The 13,153-nt window shown below is 31.0% G+C and overlaps 2 protein-coding genes across 2 annotated transcripts; one reads left to right on the top strand and one right to left on the bottom strand.

Annotated features, from left to right (window-relative positions):
* The first annotated feature begins 959 nt into the window (after positions 1-959).
* On the top strand, positions 960-6,302 carry LOC105139151 (probable magnesium transporter NIPA7). The gene is made up of 9 exons (XM_011045498.1): positions 960-1,309; positions 1,385-1,441; positions 1,871-1,961; positions 2,078-2,238; positions 2,341-2,468; positions 2,955-3,092; positions 4,703-4,795; positions 5,218-5,338; positions 5,462-6,302. The coding sequence occupies exons 1-9, from the start codon at positions 1,180-1,182 to the stop codon at positions 5,590-5,592; spliced, it is 1,050 nt and encodes a 349-aa protein (XP_011043800.1). The 5' UTR covers positions 960-1,179; the 3' UTR covers positions 5,593-6,302.
* A 4,238-nt stretch (positions 6,303-10,540) lies between these two features.
* On the bottom strand, positions 10,541-12,396 carry LOC105139147 (selT-like protein). The gene is made up of 4 exons (XM_011045483.1): positions 12,082-12,396; positions 11,918-11,988; positions 11,296-11,611; positions 10,541-10,836 (listed from the first exon to the last, which is right to left on the bottom strand). The coding sequence occupies exons 1-4, from the start codon at positions 12,262-12,264 to the stop codon at positions 10,732-10,734; spliced, it is 675 nt and encodes a 224-aa protein (XP_011043785.1). The 5' UTR covers positions 12,265-12,396; the 3' UTR covers positions 10,541-10,731.
* Between the last annotated feature and the right edge of the window lie 757 nt (positions 12,397-13,153).

The following is a 13,153-nucleotide window of genomic DNA, read 5'->3' as shown; positions in this document are numbered from 1 at the left end:
AAAATAATATAATTTTTATTTTTTTAACCAAATCAAGCTTTTACTTGTCTTCATCTTGTCTTTAAATTAGCCAAGCTGTGTAGAGTCAACTTTTATGTAGATTAAATTTAAATCTATGTTAAACAAAAAGTCAGATCAAGAGATTTCAAGGTTAATTTGTTGGGCTACGTTTAATAACAAATCAAAAAATTTTCTTTACTTTATTTTTAATTCCATCTTTCATGTTTTTCTCATAAACATTTTTTGCACTTTTTATATCAATTTTATATTCTTTAACATTTGGTTCATTTTGACTTTATCTTTATAACTTTTTTAAGTTTATTTTTTATAAAATTATCATGGTTTCAAATAAATATATTTAATTATTATTTTATTTCATGAATGTTTATTTTTTTTTATTATATAATTAAGTAAAATGTAATCATAATTTAATATATTGATATCTTAATATTTTTTTTAAAATATTATCTTGATTTAAAAAAATTAAATTATATTTTTCATAAATTGTCCAATTGCTTTTGAAACCATAAAATTAACTAAATTATATTAAAATATTTTTATATAATTTAAAATTTATTACTTAAGTTAAACAGAAAATTGAGTTGAGATTTTTTTAAGATTAAGTGATTAAATTTAATAACCATACCAAAAAATTATCATGATGTGAGATTTTTTTCAGGTTAAAAAGAGTGTTTTCATGATATCACGGGTGAACAAACGATTAGTATAACTAATGCTATTAATAACATTAAAAGACTCGATTGTAAGAAAAATTAATAACATATTATGCTAATTATTTTTTAAAAAAATATATTAAAATAATATTTTTAAAAAATTATTTTTAACATATCATCTACAAATATAAAAAAATTTTAATTTTTTAAAAACGGCATTTCTACATTAAAAACAAGGTCTAAATTTAAGACCTCCGTGGATTAAAACTGAAAGAAAGAAACAAAAAAGATATTGTCTTTCTTCTTCAATATTGTCTTTCTTCTTCATTTTTATAGAAAAGACAAGAGAGCAGCGTATTTCTTATTCTCTTATTATTAACAAATCGGAAAGAGAACGCTGTCAATGATTGATTGGCAGATGAAGAGAAGGAAACGAGCATCAGCATCATAATAATAACGAACAAATACAAAGCAGGGAAGGGAAGGGAAGGGAAGAGCCCTTCAAATGGGTTTCTCTCAAGACAATTTGAAAGGGTTTGTTTTGGCTTTGTCTTCAAGTGCGTTTATTGGTGCTAGCTTCATTATTAAAAAGAAAGGCCTTAGAAGAGCTGCTGCAGCTTCTGGTGTTAGAGCTGGTAAAAAAATTTCTTTTTCTGGCTTTTTGAAATGGGTTTTTGGTTTTGTGAAATGGGTTTGGTTTGGATTTTTAGGTGTTGGTGGGTTCTCATATCTCTTAGAGCCACTATGGTGGTTGGGCATGATCACAAGTAAGTTGGCCTTTTCTATGTTAACGACTTCTTTTTTGGTTTCGGGAAAACTTTATGTATTTCTTGTGCGGGAACTGCAAATTGTTATGATCTTGTTGTCTTATTCTTTGGAAAAGAATAGGTGTTTTGTTTATTTTTTTTTATAAGTAGGTTCTATCTTGTGATTCTTTTGATGTAATTGTGAAATTTAATGATTCGTAATGTCATTGAATTCCGATTCTTACATTGGTCAGCTTAATGCTACTGATATTTTTTTTTAAGTCGATTTCTTTTTTCATTTGGTAGCTTATGAATTGATCGAGTTTTCTCGTTCTAGTCAAATTGAGGAATGGTAGTTGGTTACGGGTACGGGAATTGTGATTTGTAATTGCCATCTGATAATCGCTGATTGTTCTTAGAATATCTCCTTTTGTATGGTTTCTCATATAGTGATTGTTGGAGAGGTTGCAAACTTTGTTGCATATGCGTTTGCTCCAGCAGTTCTTGTAACCCCCCTCGGCGCGTTGAGTATTATTGTCAGGTTTATCTTTTGTTAAGTTAGTATTGCATACTGAAACTTTTGGAATTTTGATATTAACTCTCTTCTTAACCACATTTCTTGTGTTTTATTTTTATTTTTATTTTTTAATGGTGTAGTGCTGTGTTGGCTCACTTTATCTTGAATGAGAAGTTACACCAACTAGGGATCTTGGGTTGTGTGATGTGCATTGCTGGTTCTATTGTAATTGTGATCCATGCACCACAGGAGCGCCCTATAACTTCTGTGCAGGAAATATGGAGTATGGCTACTCAACCAGGTTAGTTTGCAACTTCACATGCTTACCTTGTTAACTTACCTTGTTAAATTTAAATTGGTTTTTTTTTTTTTTGTTAACTTACCTTGTTATCATCTGCTGCAGCTTTTTTGCTTTATGTGGGTTCAGTGATTGTGTTGGTTTTCATTATGATCTTCTATTTTGCTCCACAATGTGGTCACTCAAATGTGTTAGTGTTCACCGGCATCTGTTCATTTATGGGTTCTCTTTCGGTAAATCATCTGAACCAGCAATGGTACTTTTATTTTCAATTATAAGACCAAATTTATGGATGTAGATACAGTTTTCTTTCATTTCAATCTGCATTAAAAAATAAAATAACTCAATAAATTAACAAACCATTGTGCATTGATGGGGATGGAGTTTCATTCATTTTGAAGTTAAAAGGTCTGCAATCATTGAATTGCCGTGGAAATTCACTACTCAATGAACAAAAATTTAATTATGTGCAAAAAGAACTTTGCTATGATAATTTTAAACCAGTTGATTGATAAAAATGTTATCAGTTCTGTTTCTTGGCAAACATAAGGTGGGAAATATTTCCGAGTGCAATGATGTTAAATGTTTATGTAATGGGGCTTTGGCCAATACAATTGCTTGAATATTTATCCTCTTTGACTAGGATGGAAGAATTGAGTAAACCTCACTTCCTTTTGTTTAATTTTCTTTAATACATTTTGTCTCCATATCATGTGCAGGTGATGAGTGTTAAGGCTGTTGGAACTGCACTGAAATTAACGTTTGAAGGAAACAACCAATTACTCTATCCAGAGACTTGGTTCTTTGTGTTTATTGTGGCCACATGTGTCATCACGCAAATGAATTATCTAAACAAGGTTAGAAATTTGGAGATTTTGCTTTTTTGTTTGCATGAATAAACTTATTGTGCTTAATCTCCAGAATCTTGCTTCTGCCTAAATCTTCCTCCTTTTTCTCCTTGATCTTCTATTTTCTGTATTGCTTCCTTTTAGATGTCTTTTCTCTATGTTCAGGATTGCTTGCTTTCCTGATCTTTTACTTAAATCACTCATATCTTTAAGCAGTCGTGTCCAATGAATTTGACTTGCTGTTGGACATATGGAATGACCTGGTGCACCTTTTGCCATTGTTTTACTCGGCAGCTAGTTGCTGTTCAGAATATTTGACATTCTTCCAATTCTACAGATATGATTGAGTTAATTACAGAAAAGCTCTCTGTTACCTGTGTAGTTTGCATATCCCTACTGCTTTTCCAAATTTCTTTTTTTCACATTTTCCTTTCCAAAATTTAATTTGGAATTCAAATTGATGGCATCAACATAACCATTAATTTTTTGTTTTTATGGAAAACCCTATACTCCCCTGTCTTTTAATGGTTTCTTTAAAAATGCTAACGTGATTATTTTCTCACTATTCTATTGTGATTTTCCTCTCATTTTTGTGATTGGTGATGGATCGACAAAGTTGAGACTTGAGCTCTAGATCTCACCCCTCTTGCTTGCAAGAGCATCATTGAATTATGAGCCCATTTATTGCATTGCCAATTTTTCTCTATCTTGATTCTCACTCTATCATGTCTGTCTCCAAAGAACTTCCAATCCAATCAATTTTAGCCTATCCTAATCTCCAAGTGGAATGCACGAGTTTGTAGGCTAATCCTGCCTTCATTACCTCCTTAACCTTTACTTTCAACCAGGATACCATGTTAAAGTTAAAGATAGTTTAGTAGTCATAATTTCACTAAAACTTCACGAACAGAAATGAGTGGAGGGAGCAACCACTTCCAAATATAGATTCTGTATAATAGGAGTGCTAGAAAATGAGTTGTAAAGCTGATCCGTGCATTTAATATGATGATTGGCGATGATATTAAATGCAACAAGCATCAAGTTATAAAAAAACCTTCCCAAATTGATCAAGTGTTCCCCAGTACAGTTGACTGATTAATTTTGTCTCCGGAGGCTGTCACACTATCAACATCTCATTAACCTACAAAAAACTTCTTAGGTGAAATGCTAGATCGCTGTCACACTATCAACATCTCATTAACCTACAAAAAACTTCTTAGGTGAAATGCTAGATCGCTGTCACACTATCAACATCTCATTAACCTACAAAAAACTTCTTAGGTGAAATGCTAGATCGCTGTCACACTATCAACATCTCATTAACCTACAAAAAACTTCTTAGGTGAAGTGCTAGATTGCTCTGTAGGCCATAGCTATAAGCGCTCCTTTCATTCATGGATAACTCTCTCAGAGATATGGTGGCTGGGAACAAATAATACTTCTGAAGCCAGAAAAGAAACTATCAAATTGTGTTTATCCCAAAACTGCAACTTTTCTGGTTTTTACATGCAGCCATGCTGCATATTTTTCTGTGAATCTTTAGACCCTAAAGATGGTTAGAATGTATCTTGTATTTGAAATTCTTTTTTGCTTAAAAACTGCAATCTTTGGTGTTTCAGGCACTTGATACGTTCAATACTGCAGTTGTCTCCCCCATTTATTATGTCATGTTCACGTCACTTACAATTCTTGCTAGTGTAATCATGTTCAAGGTAAGGACTCTTGTAAGGAAGCTTACACTGCGTTATTGCATTTATATCATTACTTTCTACATTTTTGCTAATGCTTTTTCATTTTAATTGGATTTCACTGGAAGAACTCTAATGTAGCTTCATCTTGTTGAAGCATGGATTTGTAAAATTGATGCAAGATGGGATAAATAAAATTTCTTGACTGAATTCTAAGATGCAGTTACTTAATGATGTCTTTCTAGCAAATCAGTTTCTTTGTGTGATTTTTTTGGCCTCACTCGTTATGACAAGCCTAGTCATCTGGTTGAGGATGCTGCCATTAGGCTTAGTTTGGGATCCGTCCAATTTTTCTCCTCCAGACCTGGATTTCAAATAGTAAAATGTATCATTTCTGATCCTGTTTCTGATTTGACTTTATCTATTGATAAAATACATCATATCAGGATTGGGATGACCAGAATGTGGGAAACATCATATCAGAAATATGTGGCTTAATTGTTGTTCTCTCAGGGACCATCCTATTACACACAACCAGAGAGTTTGAAAGAAGTTCATCCTTTAGAGGTGCTTTGTTCAGACCCTTCTCTTTGATTTCCACCAGATCATTTTAATCAACTTTGAATTACAAGCAATATTCTCTAGCTTTTTTACAAATTTTATGTGGCTGTGCATGTTCAAATAAATCAGGTAGTTATGCATCTTTATCCCCTACATTATCTGCCCGACTTTGCAATGGAAATGGAGAATTTATGAAGCATGAGGAGGAAAATTTGTTACCTGATGAAGCAGTTTTCTTTCAGAGACAAGAAATGCACTAGATGTGTACCTCAAAAAGAATCCTTCCTTCATGTAAATTCATGCAAGGCATAATCCATATCTCAGACTCTTTGACAGCATTCCTGTGTGATGGTTTTGTTACCAGAGAATGTCGGGTTACTTCCAAACAGAAAGCGAGCGAACTTACATTGAGGAGGTTGTTTTGTGTCCCTCAGAAATCCTTGAAATCTCGTTTTCTTAATTTTCTTTTTTTCTGTAAGTTATGGGAGAAATCATTCAATAACCCTGGTGGAGTAGCATGTCTTCATTTCACTTGTGATCTACAAGTGAATTGCACTTGAATCTGAGACGAGGAAACTCTGAATCTAGTGATACTTGTACAGTGTGTTTGAGATTGCTGATGTAAAGGATGGTTTATTCAGCTTCTTTAATTGTCAATGGCGGAGTAAAGAGAGTGATCAGAAGACCCAGAAACCTATTTTAGTGAAGAAGGGTTTGGATGGTGTCTATGCCCTGCACAACTGGTATATTGGAAACTTGAGCTCTGAGGTAGTTTCTGTTGTTAGTTAACCTTGTCCCATAGGTTCCTTTCTTTCAGAACAGGCAAAACCAGAGATTCTTGTATTATTATATTTGTTTGTAGATTGCTTGATTTCTTGTAATAATTGGGCAAAGATGAGGCGTGTATCTTTCGTTTTAGCAAGACAGGAATTTGTGAAAATGAAATATTATTCTTCATTCCACAGGCCTACCAACGGTGTTATTTATATATTTTAACTTCAATTCCAGTATGCTGATGCAGATACGTAGAGAGAGACAGAGAGAAGCTATTAACATTAACCTGATTTTTTTTTTAATTGTTGGAACTATGTGGATTTACATGTTCAGAAAACCAAAATAAGTTGGTGTGTGTGTGTGTGTGTGTGTTCTTTTAAAAACATTATATCAAGGCAATTCAAAGTTAAAAAGAGAAGAACTCAATAATTAAACTTGAGATCTTTAATTATAAGAACTTGATGCTCTCATTAAACAATTGAGTGATTCAATTTGCAAGTTTTATTGGCAGGTAATTCAATTTAAAAGAGGTCAATTTGATTAACATTTTAATAAACCAATACCGTTGAAATAGATGCGTTTCACTATTCACTAATTATTATTGTCATTTCAAAAAAAAAAAATGAATTGCCTTTTTTCCGGGGTAAATTGCTTTTTTTAGGTTATTGATTATTATCTAATTAAAAAAAGGAGATTTTTTTTTTCACTTTTTAAAACAAAATACAATAATTACATTACTTTTAAAAGTAAAATTTTAAATTAATATCTAGACTTTTTTAGTCTTTTCACTTTCTTTAGCACAATAAAATAATTACATGGTAAAATTTTTAAAGTTGACATTCAAGGTTTTTCCCTCTTTTTCTTTTAAATTTTTTTTGTTAAAGGTAATTTAATTTTTTATTAAATATAAAATATTATTTAAAACAAATAGTTGACACGCGCAATGCTTTTACTTGTATGTGGAAAGCGCTTGCACTCTTTAAATAATGTCTATGGTGTCTCTTGATAGGCCTGGCTTCCACGATAGGGTTTGCATAGGCTTGACATTCCCTTCATTTTTTGGCACAGTGTGTGGCCAATAGCCTTTGTATGGCCTCGATTGTTTTTATTTCTTTGTTCCTTTTTTTTTTTCTCTTTAATTTTAATGATTAACCTCTAAAATTGCAAAATAGCTTTTCAATTTTTTTTTTTAGATTTGATCCATATTATTTTAATTACTATTTATTTTATTTAAAATAATTTATAAAATTAAATTCATTTTCATCTTCCTTTAAATTTTTTATCTTTACATATTTAGTTTTTATTTTTTTATTGTTATTTGTTTTGTTTTGAGTTATTTTTTAATTGAACTTATTTTTTAATTTCATCTCTTAACATTTGATTTGAATTTATTTTTATGTTAAATTTAATTTTTATTCTTTTGATTTATTTTAATTGAGATGTCTGATTAATTTATATTCAAGTGTATTATTTTTTATATTTTTAAAATAGAAAGCATGATGAAACAAGTTATTACAAGGGTTATAATAGTGATGGTGGCAAAAAAAAGGTTCAAAGAAACTTGCTCTCTTTACTACAAGCCAGGACGCCACATTAAGGACAATTGTCATAGGAAAAGGAATAATACACCAAGTAACATGATTCAAAATGTTGGTCAGAGAGCTATGAAGTTTATTGTGGTTATGAAAGAAGTAAATTTGATAAACAATCCTAAAAAGTGATGGATTGATATGGGAACCATCTATTATGTATGTCTTGATAGAGCAATTTTTTTTTTGAGTATGCAAAAATAATGAAGAACAATTATTCCTGAATAGCTCTTAATGTGCAAAATTCTAGGCCAAAAAAGATGATGCCAAGGATGACATCTCAAAAAAAAAAAAAAAACTATGAATAATGTGGTTAACACTTCTAATATTTAAAAGAATTTGATTTTCTTTTTACTTGGTTTCATTTGATTCATGAGTTTAATGAGTTTGTCCTCATAAAAATAAGATGTATATGAGTAAGGAATATTTATGTGATGAGTTATTAAACTCAATGTTAATGTTATGCCTATTGCAGTAAAAAGCCAATAAAATTAATAAAGATTCTTTATTTTTTTAGTTGGTCGGAGTCTTCTTATCTATTCCAGAGACAAAAGTATAGAGCTAATTTACATTAATATTTATAATATAAAATTTGTGCAAACTAAATATAATATAAAATATTTTATTACTTTTTTAATGATTGTACAAGATGTTGTATATGTTTATTTGTTAAGAAACAAAGATAAGGTTAAGTTAAATATTTTATAAAAGAGGTTGAAAATCAACCTATCATGAAAATCAAAATGATAAAAAAGGATTGAGAATGGTCATGCAAGAACCAAACATTGAAAAAAAAATAATATTATGTTGACAAGTTTAAAATTACCTAGATATTACAGGAGTGAATGATATTTTATTAGCAAAATATAGTATGAATAAAGTATCTTATAAGAAATTGAACAAGACACAGTACAAGTTATCTAATGGTTAAACATGATCCAATAAATATATGAAAGTGTGAGGGTGTCTAAAAAAAAGTTATAATTCCTCAAAAAAAATAATCAAATATGGATTGTATTATATAAGATATCCAGTTATATTTAAAGAGTATAACGATATTAATTGAATATTTAATACTAAAAATTTAAAACTCATAAATGTGTTTATTTTTAGATCCATAAAGAAGCCTGAGTTTATAGTTTTAGACAAAAATGGACAAGAAGTAGAGTGGTTTATAAACCTTTTTTTAGGATGTTTCAAGAAGGTCAAAATTTTATGCCAGCAATCTGTATGTTAGAGAATAATATAAATCATAACTTGAGACCTTATCTAACAACCTAAAATTTTAGATTAAATTAGTTCTTTGATATATAAATCATAACTTGAGACCTCATCTAACAGCCTAAAATTTTAGGTTAAATTAGTTCTTTGACATAGTATCAAAACTTTAATGACCAAACGGTCATAAGTTCGAATCTCATCATAGTATCAAAACTTTAATGACCAAACGGTCATAAGTTCGAATCTCACCATTTCATTTATTTGATAAAAAATAAGCACAAGGTAGTGTGAGTATGTGCAAATTCCAAGCTCAAATGGCTTTTACTTGAGAGGATGTGTTAGAGAATAATATAAATTATATCTTGGAATCTCACATAACAGTTAAGTTTTTGGATTGAATTGATTTTTTGACATTTTATACATTGTAATAGCCAACTTGTAATTAACAAGGCACAAAATATTATATATATCAGTAAGTCTTCACACTACTATTGGATTATTTTTATTGACTATATAAAGTTAAAGATAATATCTCAGATCTGCTAATAAAATGCTTAACAAAAAAGTAAGTCAACAAATCATCAAGAAGGATAAGATTAAAGTCTATATTCAAATAATTTTCATGATGGCAATCCAACCTAGTTGATTGAATATCTTAAGATCTAGATTTAAAAAGACAACCATACCATGTGTCAATTTAATAATAGCACTCTTATCCATTCCTATAATAAAAAGTGCTACTTGTAACTAAAACTTGATAAACCAAGCTTTTAATGATTTTTGTAGCTTGAGAAATTCAAATAGGGTATTGCTGGATACGATTATTAAGAATCATCTATGTAAAAATGAAATGAAGTCACTTTATGAGAATTGAAAAGACTAAATTCTCTAAATCACTTTTTAAAACTAGAACATGTTTAGAGTCAAAATAAACACAGATACGAGAACCAAAATTGTTAAAGAAGAAGAAAAAGAATTGTGTGATCTCCATTATTTGGTTTCATACAAAAAACTAAACAATTCAAAACATCATATTCACTCAAAACATCATATTCACTGATTTTCCCAATAAATTCAATAATTTTTATTAGGCAAGATTGAAGGTTAAAAGTTACCTAATCTAATGCAATGTAATGATTTTTCATTATTATTCTTTATTTTTATGTCTACTTTGTATTTTTTATTATCAAGTCATTTTCATTTTCATTTTCATTCCAGGGGGTGTTGTTATTGTTGTTAAGGTATGAATAAAAAATTGTGTTTGTTAAAAATTTGTATCCTTTTATTTTAAGAGTTACATTAACAATAATTGTCATAAATGCTTATATATAAAAAAAAAAACAATTCTAACATAGGGATAGAAGTGTAATTTTGAAAAGTTCGTCAAATTTAGGCGCTTACACAAGCCATTTCAATCATGCTATGGGTTTTTGGAGCTAGAAAATTGGGATCCTGAATGTCAAAAAACAAGAAGAGAAGATAATCGAGCTTGTTACAAACAGGAAACCACCCGTTCCAGCGTGCTATGTTCTTGGTGCTTGGAGAAAAACAAGCAAAACACTGGCTTCTCACTTTTAGTTTCTCACATTTTGTAAGTAATACAACTAGCATTAGCTGATCTGACTGAAAAGCAACTCAAGGCATCAGCTTGGTTTATTTTCCCTGAAAAATCCATACGGGTTCCAATTTACATGCATCATGCCCTGCTTTCCAGACAGTATAATATTAGGCGTCCAACCACCTAACCACTTGTTTTGAATTCAACCCCACATGGTTGGCAGCGAACTAGGACAACTCCACATGGGTGGCAGCGAACTAGGGCAACGTATGAGAAATGTCAGAGTTTGCCAACCTTCTGCCAACAATATCTTTTAGTTCGATCTCTCCTGGAAATCTGCCCTCCCTCAGTTTGGAGAAAACCTGCATTTCACAAAAACATAGAATCCGGTTAAGAAAGTAAATTCCCGTCCATTTGTCTTGACAAAATTGAAATCAAGGTTCAAATTTGTCAAGCAACAAAAAAGAACAGTTGAATTAAGATTCTCATATGCTCAGCACATTAAGAAATTGCAAATATAATACCAACTCCTGCAGGCATTGGTGGCCCTGGTAAACTAACGGAATGTTCCACTTGCTTAAAAATGTATCTGATTAAATATTATAGACCTTCCAGCCATGTTTCAATTATAAACATTGATTAGCAGAGCATATAATATTATAATCCTATTAGTGAATAGTGAGAAGAGTAGCCAGTGCATACAATTCCTCTTACATTACCCGATCATCAAACAGATGCTTCAAGGTAATCCAAAGGCAAAAGAGAAATGCATTGAAACAAGCTAAAAGTTCAAACTCAGGCTCAAGCGATAGGCTACTAACCAATTCATCATCGCAGTAAACTTCAAACGCCCCAGAGCTTTGCAGGAAGGACTGCAATGCATTGCCAAGAAGCCAAGTAGATGCAATGGTCCCAAATTTATTGGCACGTAAAGAATAATACCAAGGAGGAGTCCTGATTCCTAGCATCGGAAAAATCTGTTCACCACCCAACACAATTCCCACAACTCCTATCTGAAAAACTGGTACTAATTTGGCTACCGCCCGCTTCGGAAGGGATGGGGGGTAATTTGCAAGTACAACATCAATCCCTGGAAACTGCGTTTCCAACATCCTTTTCATCGTCACCGCATTCCCTCTGCAGAGAGCAACACAAATTAGTAATCCGCGCTTCAACAGCAGCCCAAACCAAATCAATCCCATCAAAATCAAAACCCAAATTACTTCCTAATGAAATTACATGAGCATGAATAAAGGGCGACGTAGAGTTCAACAAATTTGAACATAAATCACCAACAACCACTAACAAAAACCATGAAAATCAAGGCACTTTTTAAATACTAGTGAAAGGGGAAAATCCTGTGTGCTGATCAAATTACTCCATCAATAATCAAAGAACACTAAAAAAAAAACTAAAAAAATAATTAGAAAGAATCAAGGATACCTGTAAGAGCAAGAAGAGCAAAAGTCAATTTTGACCGTGCTTCCAAGCCCAATCCCTCCAACAACTGGTTTCTGCAAATAGAAACACAAACCCCACAAAATTAATTAGCATTACAATTCTTTTGAATGTTTACAAAGAATAAAAACGTTCATGAGACAATTCACCTGCGTTGGAGCTTCTAGGGTTTCATCGGCACCCAATTGTGGTTGTTTGTGGTGATGGTGATGGTGGGGTGGGGGGGGGGGGTGGTGGGGGTGCTTGGGAGGTGGTGGGGTGAAGAGGTGGATAAGGTCAGTGCATAAAAGAAATAGAGGTAATCCTACCAGCAAAATCTGTGCTCGATCCATGGCAAGACAAGCGCGTGAAAAGGAAAGCAAGAACCTAGAGGAGAGTTTCTTTTCTATACTTGCCTAAGAAGAGTCATCATGACTCCGGTCATCCTTCTTCTTTGGCTGCTGAGATCACTGCATTTTATTTAGTCCCTGGAGTTTTACAATTTTTTATATTAGAGTACCTCTTTTTTTTATCGTGAGTGCTTGTACTTTTGATATACTGCAAATTTGAAGAGATGATTGTGAAGTTATTTTTTAAAATATTTTTTATTTAAAAATATATTAAAATAATATTTTATTTTTAAATTTTTATTTTTAATATCAATATATAAAAAAAATTAAAATTTTAATAAAAAAACTATTTCAACCATAATCCCAAAAAATGTGGTAATAAAAAAACTATTTCAACCATAATCCCTGCACTTTAAGTTTTCTCTGCAGCTCCCTCTCATTTTTCACTCTTTGTTCAATATTTCTTATTTTATCTTAATTTATCTTCATGTTTTCACTTCGTAATCAAAATAATTTTAATTTGATAATGTGTTTGTCTATGAGCATATTTATCCTTTTTTAAAAAAAAATTATTGTTTTAACTTTAAACAAAACACCAGAATATATTTGAATTTTTTTTAAATTCAGTGGCTTAATTTTTAAGAGTGAAAAAAGATTTTTTTTTAAAATTATTTAAAAATATATTAATTCTCAATTCAAACAACACGAGGAGATGAAAACAACCTTAAATATTTTAAAAATAATTTCAATTATTTTTGTTTTACATATAATAATTAAACTTTTTTCACCTACATCACCGTCATCAAAATTCAAACTATAGTTTTTAGACCTGGCACGATTCAAGACTCAAGTTTCGGGTTTTGACTGGGTCACCTGAGTCAAATTTTTTTAA

The sequence above is a fragment of the Populus euphratica genome, unplaced genomic scaffold (genome assembly GCF_000495115.2).
Source record: "Populus euphratica unplaced genomic scaffold, PopEup_1.0 scaffold139.1, whole genome shotgun sequence".
NCBI lineage: Eukaryota > Viridiplantae > Streptophyta > Magnoliopsida > Malpighiales > Salicaceae > Populus > Populus euphratica.
This window is presented reverse-complemented; position numbering and strand designations above follow the sequence as displayed.